The sequence below is a fragment of the Diorhabda sublineata genome, chromosome 3, assembly GCF_026230105.1.
Source record: "Diorhabda sublineata isolate icDioSubl1.1 chromosome 3, icDioSubl1.1, whole genome shotgun sequence".
Taxonomy (NCBI): domain Eukaryota; kingdom Metazoa; phylum Arthropoda; class Insecta; order Coleoptera; family Chrysomelidae; genus Diorhabda; species Diorhabda sublineata.
The window spans coordinates 6,632,834-6,647,465 of record NC_079476.1 but is presented as its reverse complement, the minus strand read 5'-3'; the positions used below and the strand labels follow the sequence as shown (position 1 = coordinate 6,647,465).

General features: G+C 34.7%; 1 protein-coding gene across 2 annotated transcripts in view; it reads right to left on the bottom strand.

Annotated features, from left to right (window-relative positions):
* Positions 1 to 14,632, bottom strand: part of LOC130441904 (protein phosphatase PTC7 homolog) — a 47,693-nt gene that overhangs the window by 16,598 nt on the left and 16,463 nt on the right. For both annotated transcript variants that reach the window (XM_056775763.1, XM_056775762.1), the window contains exon 3: positions 13,203 to 13,519. In XM_056775763.1, the coding sequence (XP_056631741.1) occupies positions 13,203 to 13,519 (317 nt within the window). The remainder of the gene's footprint in view (positions 1 to 13,202; positions 13,520 to 14,632) is intronic.

Below are 14,632 nucleotides of genomic sequence, written 5' to 3'. Positions count from 1 at the left end.
ATTAAATGAAGATTGTAACCACTAGAGTTTTTTCAGAAAAAAAGTAGCTGATTATGAAAATTTTCATTTCAAATCATACAACTTATGTTTAATTTAATCTGGCAGTCATGAACAAATGAAAAAAAAGTTTTTCTGAGCACGATCGTCAAATTAAAAGTATGCGGCAATGAGGTAAATATTACCAGGGATATTTTAAGAGGTATAGAATTTGATTTTGAAAAAATCCAAAAAAAAATTTATGAAATCTTTATTGGAATCGATACAGCGATCAGTATAATTTAATATTTTATTTAATATATTTAGGATGATTGCATGCAAATGTTGGCCGCGGCTCCGCTTTAAATGTGCATGCTCCAATTATGGCACAATCTTTACAACATATAGGCCGTTATTAATAAATATATTAATAAATGCTTCAATATTGGCTTCCAATGCGTCAATCGTTGCTGATTTATCCCTTTAAACATTAGCGTTAATATGGCATAGTTCAAAGGCTTTAAATCACACGATCCAGGCGGTCAATTGACGGGCCCCAAACGTGAGATGAACTGTTCACCGAAGGCGGCTCTCAATTTGGCCATTGTTTCGCGTACTGTGTAGCATGTGGCACCGACTTGTTGAAACCACATGTCAGGCATGTCCAATTCTTCCATTTTGGGCAAAACAATTGTCAATCATCACATGGTAGTGCTCGCCAGTAACGTCGCTTTTGAAGAAGTACACCCCGATGATGCCACCGGCCCATAATCCATACCAAAAAGTGATTTTTTCGGGATGCATTGGTAGCTCTTGCAATTCTTCTGGCTGATTGTCACTCCAGATGCGGCAATTTTGGTTGTTGACGTTTCCATTCAACCAGAAATGCTGAACACAATTTTTCGATAAAAAAGTGGATCTCCCTCCAACTTTGCCAACGCCCATTCACCAAATGTTAGACGTTGTGGTAGATCATGTGGCTTCAATTCTTGTACCAGCTGTATCTTATAAGGTTTACACCTGCTTAAATTATACACCAAACTGAACAAATTTGACAATGACACAACACACAAGATTCATGCGTGATCTATCAAAAACAGTGTTACCAAAAAGAGACATTTAGGGACCTAAAACAAAAAAAGGACTTTTGGAAACCTCACTAAAAGCCCTGTGATATCTTACATTACCAATTCCTATGAAGTTAGCTTAATTGGTTGACTTTTGGTACATAAATGCATCATCAGTAAAATTTGTTTGATATTGAATCAGCCTCAGAGCAAATGAAAAAATTCTTATATTTCATTCCACATGTTCCAAAATTAACCTCAGATTTAAATTTGCCACCATTTACACAGTAAAGTGTTGACAGTCCTAAGAAAAATAAATCGACAGCTCAGAGTTTAGAATCAGTGAAAAAGAGTTATAAGATAGAGCAACGTGTCTTCATATTTCAAAAGTTATGAAAATTTCATTCAAAATTCCGGGAGACATGACCCGTTGGAGATGTCAAATAAACTGGTCGTCCAAAACCAAATAGTTCAAATATCAATAACGAAGCAGTACGCGAGAGTGTCGGTGACAATCCAGGAACCTTAATTCGGCGTCGTGGATGAGAATTGTCAATTTTTCGATCAAAATCATCCTAAGTAACAAAGTACATTTTCACCTTGATAGGTTTGTTAGTCGCCAAAAATTGCCGCTTTTGGGGTTCTGAGAACCCATATGTGATTATTGAAAAGTAAATGCATCCACAACGTGTCACTCTTTGGTGTACATTTTGGACATTTGCCACATGAAACATTTCCAAGTTGTGTCCTTTCTCATTTAGGTGATCAAAATTGGCCTCTTAGATCGTGTGATTTAGTACCATTATAGTATATTTCAGAAAGGTGTAGATTAATCAAATCGGGAATTCCGTCCAGTTCGGCTCAATTTCGGAGTCGGCCATAGGTGTAGGTCTTGAAATATTGTGTAGGGATTACTTAGGTACTAGATTATACAGTTACGTTTTGCGTTTAACAGGTACCGTTTAACCTTCTATTAGTGCCTCTGCCTAATTCCAACCCTATTTCATATTCGGCTTTAATTTTTAAGAGTATCCTACCGGCACGCCTTTGGCACACTATTTTCAGTTGTTGTGAATGGATAACAATAGGCTAAACCCATATATTGACCCCAACCCGGGTGGTACTACCTGCACTTGATAAAAATTTTTTTTTACAATGAAATGAATGCCAAACTATGAAAGTGGCTTAAATATTCGTTGGGTCACTCTGTGGTCCCTTTGCATACCTAATGAGATTTTATTACTCTATACCTTTCTGAAATAAACTATATTTTATTAGAATCACAGGTCTACGTCAACAAACCCACAACCATGCGTGCATCAAAGGTGGAGATTGCATCAACGAAATTTAGTTACATTTATGCAGTTTTATCGTGGAAAATTTCGACAAATGAGTGTGTATGTGTATGAAAAGTGGAGGCCATTTGTCCGTTTTCTATTTAATTTTAATATTGCGTTAATTTTAGAACACCCATTATAAATGTCACTCTTGTTTGAGACACCCCATATTATGACAATATTAGTCAATAAATAGTTTTATCAACACTAAATGTGGTAGTGAATTTTTAATTCAATTATTTCTTTGAAATATATAATTAATGTTCCGCATTATTAAAGAAAACATAATAAAATTATATCATAATTAAAATATTTATATAAAACATAACAAGGAATTTACATATATAGACCAGTGAAACTTTCATTTATTTGATTGTGATTATCATAACAAGTAAGGTTGGTGGTTTCATATCCATACAGTAATTACAATGGACAAGATTTTCGTAACACAGGCGAGACCTTTATTTTTAAAATGGAAATAACCGACAAATAATAGCAAAAAAATACTTATCAAGCCTTAACACGTACAACTTTTCAATAGCTTAATTATATCTGTTTATATTTGCAGGTAGGTAAATTGATGATGGGGCGGTTAATATAGGCAAATTTTATGGCCGGAAAAATGCCTGAACTGAATTATTCAGAATAATAAACATTAAAAATTAGTATTCTGTTGAGTTTCATAGTAAGTGGTTTTCTGTTTATAGTGCAAAAAGTGATTATAAAGGCGAAAATGTCGAGTCAAACGCTCAGTAGTTGCCAAACTTCTCGTGACAAATTTTGCTAAATTTGTGGAGTATTTATGGTGAAATCGCAAGCCAGGCGATTTTCCGAAAATAAAAAAAAACGTATTTCAAATATTTTGGTACTTTAATTGGAAACCAAGACAAGCATGGGCCCCATGTAGACTGTGTTAGTTGCAGCGTGAAATTGGTGCAGTCGATGAATGGGGAGAAAAAAAGCATAACTTTTGCAATTCCTTTGGTATGGCGGGAACCTACTAACCATTTTGACGACTGCTATTTTTGTCTAACAAAGAATGAAGGTTATTCTAAGAAAGGAGAGCACAAGATCTAGTATCCAAATTTGCCGTCTGCTATACGACCTGTTCCCCATAACAAATATTTACCAATACTGATTGCTCCTTTAGATCCATAAAATATTATTTTAGAAGATACTGGAGACAAAGTATCATCAGGAAGCTCCGAAGAATAATGCACCGACGCTATTTTTACTCCAAGTACCAGTTCCGGCGAGCCGCATTTGATTGTTCAAAGTCTGAACTTCTTGCTTCCCGTCTTAAGGAATGGAACTTGTTAGCCAAAGTGACAGAAACTACGTCCTTTAGAAAAAGAAATGCTACATTTTCTGCATTCTACCTTGTGGAAAATTCGTTGTGTGCATGTGCAGATATTGATGGTTTAATGAAGGACTTGATATTGACAATAATCCCAGTGAGTGGCGCCTATTTATTGACTCGTCTAAATACAGTTTAAAAGCAGTGTTATTACACAATGGAAATTTAAAACCGTCTATACCAGTTGATCATTCTGTGAAGATGAAAGAAACTTAGGAAAATATTCGCTTGCTTCTGACAAAATTAACTACAACAAGTATAAGTGGCAGATATGTGACAACCTGAAGGTGATTGGAATTTTAATGAGACTTCAGGGAGGATTTCAGAAACATTGCTGTTTTCTTTGTTTATGGGACAGCCGGGCTTGTAGATCAACACTATGTAAAAAAAATTGGCAAGCAAGAAGTGAGTTTCAACCGGGATCTCAAAATGCCCTTCTGCCCCCCTTCACATTAAACTTATATTGATAGAAAACTTTGCAAAGGTTATGGATACAGAGTGTGATGGAATCAAATACCATAGACAAGTCTTTTCCCAGTTGAGTGATGCCAATTAAAGGAAGGTATTTCTATAAGAAAATTACTGGACGATGACAATTTTGCAAAAAAGCTCACCAGACAGGAACTTAGAACATGGAAGGCATTTGTTAGTGTATTGAGAGGATTTTTGGGCAACAATATGGTCTCAAACTCCTAACAGTTAGTTGATGAACTTCTAGACGCCTACAAATACCTTGGTGATCGAATGTCATTGAATATTCATTTCCTCCATTCCCATCTGACATTTTTCCCGAAAACTTTAGAGCTGTCAGTGATGAGCAGGGTGAAAGGTTCCACCAAGATATTAGAATAATGGAAATTCGGTACCAAGGACGATGGGATTAGGTCATGGTGGATGATTAATGTTGGTTTTTAAAAAGAGAAAGTGCAAGGTATGTTTATTAGATATAAACTATAAAGATTGTCAATATATTATTATATATTATATAATTATTTTTTTTCAAATATTAAATATTTTATCAATGAATATGGTTTTATAAATGTAACATATAAAACTTACGTGTTACAATTATTTTTTTCATATTTTCGTATTTGTATAGGTCTATTTTATCACAATATGCTATACATTCTTGTGTTACTACAAAAAAAATTTTTGTCGACCATTTTCATTATTGAGCTTCTAATATAATTATACTTAATTGTTAACAAAATAACTTATGATTGTGATGGTCGTCATTAGATTTACTAAAAAAAGTAAATTATTCGTTTTGCAAATCAAATACAAGAGAACTTGAAGTTTTTTTTTTTTAAATTTTAAAGAAGAATATAATTTTAACTTCAGTACATTGTGAATTGATAAAATATCGTGTCGATTAAGGTTAATAAGAATTTATTTACTTCAATAAGCCTAACGTCAAAATATTTAAATTTATCATTCAGATAAAAAACAGAATGATTAACAATGCAAATTGTTTACCACCTTAAAGCTCACTTCACTAATTAATACAAGGGTTGCAGCTCAAGTTTTGAAATAGACACATAAAAACAAATTTTTATAATTGGACATGGCTTTATTGTTTCTTAAAATATTTTCCATTAAGATTAATACACTTTTGCATGCGTTTGAATCAATTGTCGATTGAGGTACCTTCAAAACATGTGATTTTAACGCATTAACCGCTTCTTTAGATGTAGGAAAACATTGACGTCGCAATTTATTTGTGATTTGCGGGAATAAGGAGAAATCATTGGTCACCAATTCGTTGTTCGGATTGTTAAAAAACAAATGCTGCTGTATCTCATTCAAGATTGACCATTCCACGTTGCTCTAATGGAACGGTGGCGACATGTCCAGTTATTCTGAAAAAAGAGGCGACCAATTGCTTCGTGAGCGAACAACTTTTGTTGGATTTGGCTCGTTTTGAAAGACCTATATAGTCGATTGCTATCGAGCCAAATGCGAGTGAAACTAATGCCCAAGTAAGATTCAATAACAGTGATGTCAATGACGATCTTTCAATATCAGTGTACGCAAGGCATCAATGGTTTCTGGCACAACAGCCGATTTGAGACGTTGCTTCATCATCAAAAGTCGAAGCAAGTTGATCGGCACTTTGCTGGTGGTTTAATCCACGTCGGAAGTCATTGAAAATGTTCGCGATTTAATTCCATTTTTGACCAAGATGAATATTTCAAGCACCTATAACAAACTGAAATAGCTCTCGTATGATAAAACGCTCCGAGTCCGTTCACCATTAAAAATGTTAAACGACAGCGACTTTTCCTTACAAAAAATCTACTTTTCAACAGCAAATCTAGTACCAACGCTACAAATTGTCATCATCGAAGAACCACTACAATTTTTTAACCTGTAATTCACGGAAGAGTTAATGGGCGACATTATGTCAGAATCAAATAGTTACGCCAAGAACAAATCGATTTCCAAAGACTGTATATAATTTTGGGCCTTAATTGGTGTAATTTTGATTATGTGGAATTTTCTGTGACTTTCGACGTGGATAAAACCAACAGCAGTGTACCGATCAACTCGCTATGACTTTTGGTTATGAAGCACCATCTTGAGCCATCGTGTTTTACTGGTATTCCGAATTCAATCGTGGTCGCACTTCGCTACAGGATGAATTTCGTAAAGGTCGTCCAAAATCGGCTGTTGTGCCACAAAACATCGATCCTAAGCGTAATAAACTGATATTGCATATGATACAGTGATATTGAGGCATATTTGGGCATTAGTTCCGCTAGTATACATTCTAGATTGCATGAATATTTTGCTAGCAATAAGATATGTTCGCGTTGGATATCGCTCACTTTGATAATAATCACTAAAACAAACCTCGTGACGATTGGTCCAAATGGTCGCAAAATTCAATCGCAGTGCTGCAAAAGACCGTTACATGCGTCGAATCATAGATTTATGCATTTGAAACCGAAACTAAACAATAATCGACTTTATTCAAGACGAGCCAAATCCTTCAAAACTTGTTCGTATACGAATAAAATCGAAGCAAATGATCGCTTGAATGGTTCACTAGCATTTGCTTGCCAGAAATGTTCGATAAAATCAGGGAAACTAATCGCAGGAGACGAATCATTCTACACCACCACAATGCTAGCTCTCTTCCACCAGTAAATATTTTTGAACAGTCCCAACATAGAATTGATGAGTATTGCTCCATACAGTTTTGACACTCAATGATTTCTTCTTATTCCAGTATATCAAAAATAAATTACGAGATCAACGTTTTCCACACCCGAAAAAGCGGTCGTTGGGCTCAATCAGAATGGAAAAAAAAAACCTTTGACAATTGGTTCACACGCATGCCAAAGTGTATTGATTTTTAATTGAGAATATATTGAAAACCAATGAAGCCATAACAAATTATAAATATTTGTTTTTATTTGTTAAAACTTAAGTAGCAACCCTCGTACATCACAGATATGTACAGTGCTGAGTTATTGATATCCTCTATGAGTTACTAGGCTGGAATCCAAAAGGTTGGAATTTTGGTTGAATCTGATTTATCCACCCCCCTCCCTTATTGTGCTCTAACTATATTCAAAACTACTCAAAGTGGTTAAGGAAGGTAACATAATATTTAAAAAAATGTAGTGATCCTTAAATTTGCAGATTACACTGGTCTACAAAAACAGCTTGTAGTCACACAAGAATGAATAGCATATTGTGATAAAATGGACCTACACAAATACGAAAATATAAACAAAATTGTAACACGAGTGGTTTTAAAATTACATTTATAGAACCATATTCATTGGTAAATTAATTATCATTTATTAAAAAAAATTTCAATAATTTTTATATCGTATATATTGACAATATTTATAGTTTATATCTAATAAACATGCCTCACATCTATTAAAAACAAAAACTTTTGTTCTAATATATTGGTGAATCCTTTCACCCTGCTTATTCTGATAGCTCCCAAATTTTCGGGAAAAAATGTCAGATGGAAATGGAGGAAATGAATTTTCAATGATATTCGAGCACCAAGGGACTTGTAGGCGTCTAGAAGTTCATTAAAGAACTGTTGGAAGTTTGAATCCATATTGTTGCCCAAAAATCCTCTCGATACACTAACAAATGCCTTACATGTTCTAAGTTTCTGTCTGGTTAGTTTTTTTGTAAAATTTCCATCGTCCAGTAATTTTCTTATTTGTCGCTCAATAGAAATACCTTCCTACCCCTAATTTGGCATCACTCAACTGGGGAAATACTTCTCTAAGGTATTTAAATCCATCACCCTCTGTATCCATAGCCATTAGAAAGTTTTTCATCAATCTAAGTTTAATGTGAAGGGGGGCAGAAGGACATTTTGAGATCTCGGTTGAAACTCACTTCTTGCTTGCCAATTTTTTTTTCACATAGTGCTGATCTACTGCCGGACTGTCCCATAGACAAAGAAAATAGCAATGTTTTGTAAACCCTCCCCGAAGTCCCATTAAAATTCCAATCACCTTCAGGTCCCCACATATCTGCTACTTATACTTGTTGTAGTTAATTTTGTCTAAAGCAAGCGAATATTTTTATAAGTTTCTTTCATCTTCACAGAATGATCAACTGGTATAGACGGTTTTAAATTTCCATTGTGTAATAACACTGCTTTTAAACTGTATTTAGACGAGTCAATAAATAGGCGCCACTCACTGGGATTATGCTCAATATCAAGCTTTCCATACTGTAGAATGCAGAAAATGTAGCATTTCCTTTTCTAAATCGTAATTTTTGACTCTTTGGCTAACAATTTCTATTCTTTAAGACAGGAAGCAAGAAGTTCAGACTGTTGCTATGATAACCCCAAATCACGTGCTAAATCATTCAACTCACTTTGAACAATCAAATGCGGCTCGCCAGAACTGGTTCTTGGAGTAAAAATGGGGTCAGTGCATTATTCTTCGGAACTTCCAGATGATTGTCTCCAGTATCTTCGAAAACAATATTTTGCGGATCTAAAGACGCAATCGGTACTGGTTAATCTTCGTTAGACAAAACTAGCAGTCGTCAAAATGGTTAATAGATTTCCGCCATACCATTGGAATTGCAAAAGACATGCTATTTTTTTTCCCATTCATCCACTGCACCAATGGCACTCTATAACTAACACAGCACGCGTGGGGGGCCCACTGCTTGCCTTGGTCTCCAATTAAAGAACCAAAATATTTGAAATACGTTTTTTTCTTATTTTCGGAAAATCGCCTGGCTTGCGATTTCACCATAAATACTCCACAAATATAGCAAAATTTGTCACGAGAAGTTTGGCAACTACGGAACGTTTGACTCGACATTTTCGCCTTTATAATCACTTTTTGCACTATGAACAGAGAACCACTTACTATGAAACTCAACAGAATACTAATTTTTAATGTTTATTATTCTGAATCATTCAGTTCAGGTATTTTTTCGGCCATAAAATTTGCCGATATTAACCTCCCCTTCATAAAATTACCTACTTGCTAATGTAAACAGAAATAATTAAGCTATTGAAAAGTGGTACGTGTTAGGGCTTAATAAATATTTTTTCTATTATTGAACGGGTATTTCCATTTCAAAAATAAACGTCTCGTCTGTGTTACAAAAATCTTGTTAGTCAGGGTTATTTACTGTAATCGTTAGCGTTTTAAAAGTTTTCATTTTTGTTGTATCGGTTTTTAGATGTTGTTCCTGATCTTAGTTTTTAATATATCTATTTTGACTGGACTATTAATTTAAATACCTTGGTTTCTATATACATGATTAGAATGAAAAATAATTATTTTTTTGTTTTATATATGTGGGTATTATCTATTTAAATGGCATGATTTCTTTAAGATAGACATTAGATGATTACAAATTAACATTTATTACAAAACCAACCTATCAAAATGTTCAAAGTCCACTATAAAACGAAAAACAAGTTACAAAATGTGATGATACTAAAAATATAAGGCAAGTTAAAATTAGAAGAGAGGCAAATCTATTTTTATTCATAATCGAACTTCTTTAATGAAAAATGTGTGTAACCAAATTGAAAACAATTTGTTTGTTAGATATTAATTATTATGAACAGAAAGTTAAGAAATGGAAAATATTAGTTACTCAGTTATGCACTATTATTATGATGAAATATTGGAGAAAAATATATTTATTTTTAAACGTTATCTCCTTTTAACTCCATACACTTTTCCCAGCGATGTCCAATAAGTTCGATTTCCCTCTTTATGAAGCTCCTCAAAATAGCCGACGATCTTTGATCAACGACCTATTTTTCAAGTCTAGGAACAGAAAATAATCCGAGGGGGCGAATAAATAGCAATTCAAATTTTAGTTCATCAATTTTGGCCATTGCAATAATGGATGTGTGAGCTGGTGCATTGCATTGATCAAACAACACTTTCTTCTTAGCGAAATCCGGCCGTTTTGCTTGATTTATTTGCTCAAATGTTGCAATTAGTTCGCATAATACTCGTTGTTGATAGTTTTCCTTTTTTCAATATAGCTAATGAAAATTATCCCAAAAAACCGACACCATTACATTGCCTGCTACTGAAATTCTATCAAAATCTCTGTATCGATTGTATTGTTAAATATTTTAATATGGTCTTGTTCGGAAGATATCAACAATTGTAAATATTTCACACTTTAGTATAACAATGTGTTTTATTCAATTTGAAGTGGTTGCTCCTGTTACCAATAATTGCCTAAAATTATTTGAGCAAACTAATAAATCAACCAAAACGCCGAACTAAGTGCCTGTAACAAAGAGAACACAAAGATTTTGGAAAAAATATATTTATTTTTCAACATAATCTCCTTTTAACTCCATACACTTTTCCCAGCGATGTTCAATAACTCTTTTTATTATAAGAATCGTCAATATCTAAAAATCTTTGACCACCGATCCATTTTTTTAAGTCTGGTTAGGTTAGTCAAGATCCTCAAAATAGCCATCAACTGCCTACATCACCTTTTCATCTTCACAAACCGAAGCCATGACCTTGCCTGCAGATGGAACGGTCTTTGCCTTTCTTCGGAGCCGGTCCTCCCACCCAACCTTCAATTCAATATTATGTTATGTTATGATTATTCTCTTGTTTCGGGTTTGAAGTGATGGACCCACTTTTCATCCACGGTTATGAAACGGCGTAAAAAATCGGCTTTATTTCTGTGAAACATTGCGAAACACTCGATGGAAAATAATAACAAAAGCAGCCAAAACAAACGACAAACTATAGAGAAAATAAAATTAAGAAAACTAGGAGTAATCCACCTCAAAAAAAGGATTGAAAGGCTTGATGATTATGATGATTTTACTGAACTCCTTGATGATTGTAATTAGTATCTTTGCTAATACTACACAGAAATTTTTTGCGGTTAATCGAAAGCTTATTTTCGATATTGATTATTTGTAAAATATGAATGCATAATATACAGTAGTTACGGAGATATTGGGATCCAAAGATTTTCTAATGACGTCATACAAGATTATTCGCGTATACAGGGTGAGTCGGGAGGAGCGCACCAAACTCTAGGAGTGTATTATACACGTGAAAATAATTTAAAAAAACTCGTATGTTCTTATCCGATTTTCATTTGTTTCCAAGTTATAGCATATTAACAAATAAACAAATTTTCACATGAAAATTTTCTTAATCATAGCGTTCTTTCAATAAATGTTCAAGAATACCGCCATTGACTTCTAAACATTTTCTGCTTCGTCTCTTCTTCATATCTCCTCCAGCCCCATAAACAAAAATCTAGTGGTGTGACGTCTGGAGATCTAGCAAGCCAATTAATGGGACCTCCGCGACCAATCCAACGCCCTGGAAAACGTTCGTCCAAATGTTACTTGACCTGACGAGCGACATGTGCAGGAGCTCCATCGTGCTGTTAGTACATCTGTAATCTAATATTGACAGGAACATCCTCTAGTAGGCATTGTAATTCATTTTGTGAGAAAATTTAGGTAGTTGTCTCCTGTGAGACGATTCTTTCAAATGAAAGGGCCAATTAAATAACTGTCAACCACATGTTATAGAAAACCGATGTTGAAAATTGCTTTCGACTGTTGCGTGGGGATTTTCGTCCGACCATACATGATAGTTACGAGTATTATTAATGCCATCACGGGTAAATTTAGCTTCATTCATAAAGAGACAAAACTCCATACGGTTAGCGTAATCCTCTGGTTGTAGGTGTTGTACTCTCTGTACGTGATAAGGATATAAGCCTTGTTCGTGGAGTCTGTTTATAACCCATTTTTGTGGAATTCCCAATTGAGTTGCAATTCTCCGTGGGTTAGTAGTTGCATCTTCTATTAGATGCAGAATATTTTATACTTCTACCAAACCTTGTCGAGTTGCGCGTTCAGATGATATGTTAGCATTGGGAAGCTTACCAGTCTCGCACAATTTGTTAAAAACTCTAATAAATACGTTTTTATCAGGATATCTTTGATTTGGAAAACGTCGAAGATATTCTTCAGCAGCAGCTGTAGCATTTCCATTACAGACACCATAAACAAACACCATATTTGCATATTCTAAATTTGAATAAGTATCTGGCATTTCGCAACACTAACAATCACATAAATTCGAAATTAAACGTTCAGTTACTGTTCACTGTAGACAAACAGTTCATCAAAACATCAGAATTATCAAATGCCTTTGAGCCTCGAACACGGCATACTTTGATAATATTAAAATTCATATATAAGTGGATATTTTTAATTACTCCACAACTTGAAAACAAATGAAAATCGGATAAGAACATATGAGTTTTTTTACATGTATAATACACTCCTAGAGTTTGGTGCGCTCCTTCCGACTAACCCTGTATAGTAGACTGGTGGCTCCGCGAACACAGGAGGTAGTGCTCGTGTGGTAGTGTGTGCTTGGCGCCGAGTATATACAAGATACTCTAAGATAAGAAAAACCTTGTGGCGTGTACTTTTGGATTTTCCATACTTTAAATTTATTTTTGGCTGAGGCGCGAGGCCCTTAGCACCGCGAGGCCGTGGGCGGTGTGGGCCAGCCTCTGCCGAAACAACAAACACATCTACAGAGATTCCATCAATATCTAATAGAGATATACATATTCCATCTGCATCCAATAAATATTAATAATTGTCCTGGAGGTTCAATCAGTATTACTTTTTGCAAATAATTAATAAATTAATATTGACATTACAAATATCATTAAGAACATTATATTGTTCAATAAATAAAATGTTTATAATTCTCTATTATTTATTTTCTTTCCTCAGTTTTCGATCTCATGCGCCGCATAAAAAATGTTGTGTACGCCGCGTCTGAAATATTACTTTGCTGGACTCGCCTCGCTTCGCTCGTCTCGCAATTTTCAGACTCGTCCAACAAAATAGCATTTTCAGTCTTTGGCATACAAATAATTATTGATGATCTTTAAAGAATAACGGCCAAATGTCAAACTCACCTTTATAAGTTCGTTGACAATAAGAGTTTGAGGCAAATTGTCAAAAACACCATCTGTAGCGACTAGTATGACGTCTCCATCTTCGACTGGAATATTATCTGTCATAGCGGCATCCGGTCTGTCGCTAAGCACTTCTTGTCTGTATCCAGGTGGAGGTAACGACAGTTGAAAAGGGGTATTAAAATAATGTTGCTGTTCTTCAGATTTTCTTATGACTTTACCACGCCTCACTACCATAAAACCGCTATCTCCTATGTTTGAAGTATACAGGGTACTGTTTTCTTTATTGAGGATGACCACGCATGCCGTACTACTACCTGCAATTAAATTTAAAAATTGTAATGAGTTTTGCCAATATTTCAAAACAAAAACAGATTAGAACACGACCATGGTTTCTTAAAAAATAAGAATTCAAATTTATTTAAGAGAGCAATTTCAAAATATGGGTATGTAAGTAATACAAGGTGCCAAACACACTGCGACCCAAAGGAACTTTTGTGATCTATTGTTGTGCCACTGGAGGATGTTCAGTGTTTACAGCTGATCTACTAATACCACTCCTTTCATAAAACTTAGGATGTTGGTTGGATCTAGTGCTATTACAGTAACAAATTACAGATTTGTTTCTACATCTTTTTCTAGTGTTTTCTATATTGTTCTGTAGCCGATTTTACAGAAGTGTGCAGGTTCTACGAAGGGTTTACCTCGCTCCTACTTCAGCAAGTCTGTCTGCTTTCCTTCCATTCCAGTGTGTCTCACAACTCATTGGAGATTAAATTTATTCAGCTCTAATGTCTGCTTGGCTATCGGATAAGATGATAATGTTCTGTTTGCTATAATTCTTTACAAAGTTGAGCTGGACACATTTTTCCATTGCCCAAGCTCTCAGTGTATTTGTTTCTTGGTCTATACACTCCTATTCCAGTTCTGTCAACTGTTTTGGTGCCATCTGAGTATCATTTGATGGGATTTATGTTAATTTCCAATATGATGTTTTGATCCCATTTACGTTTACAGCTAAGTTTCAAAGTATTTCATCCTGCGGTATGAACCAGATTTGATCATTATCTGTGGGATGTTTAAGTTTATCCCTCTAAACAATCCGAGTGAAATTGTTTCCGCATGTTTTCCAATAATATATGGAGAGGTGCAAGATTTAGAATCACCTCTAGTGCAGACTTCGGACATGTCCTCATGGCCCTAGTTGGACATATACAGGCAAATATTTGTACCGTGATGGATTTTAGTGGTGTTCAGAGAAGTTCTGTTTAGTGCCTGGATTGCACCGTATATAAATAGGAAAACAATAATTTTATTTAAAATATGACGAATTTCAAAGAAAAAAATATGTTCATAAACATGTTTTAAATAATTTCAGCTAAAATACTCTAAACTGCCAACAAATGGTGTGTATTGCCTATAAATTGGAA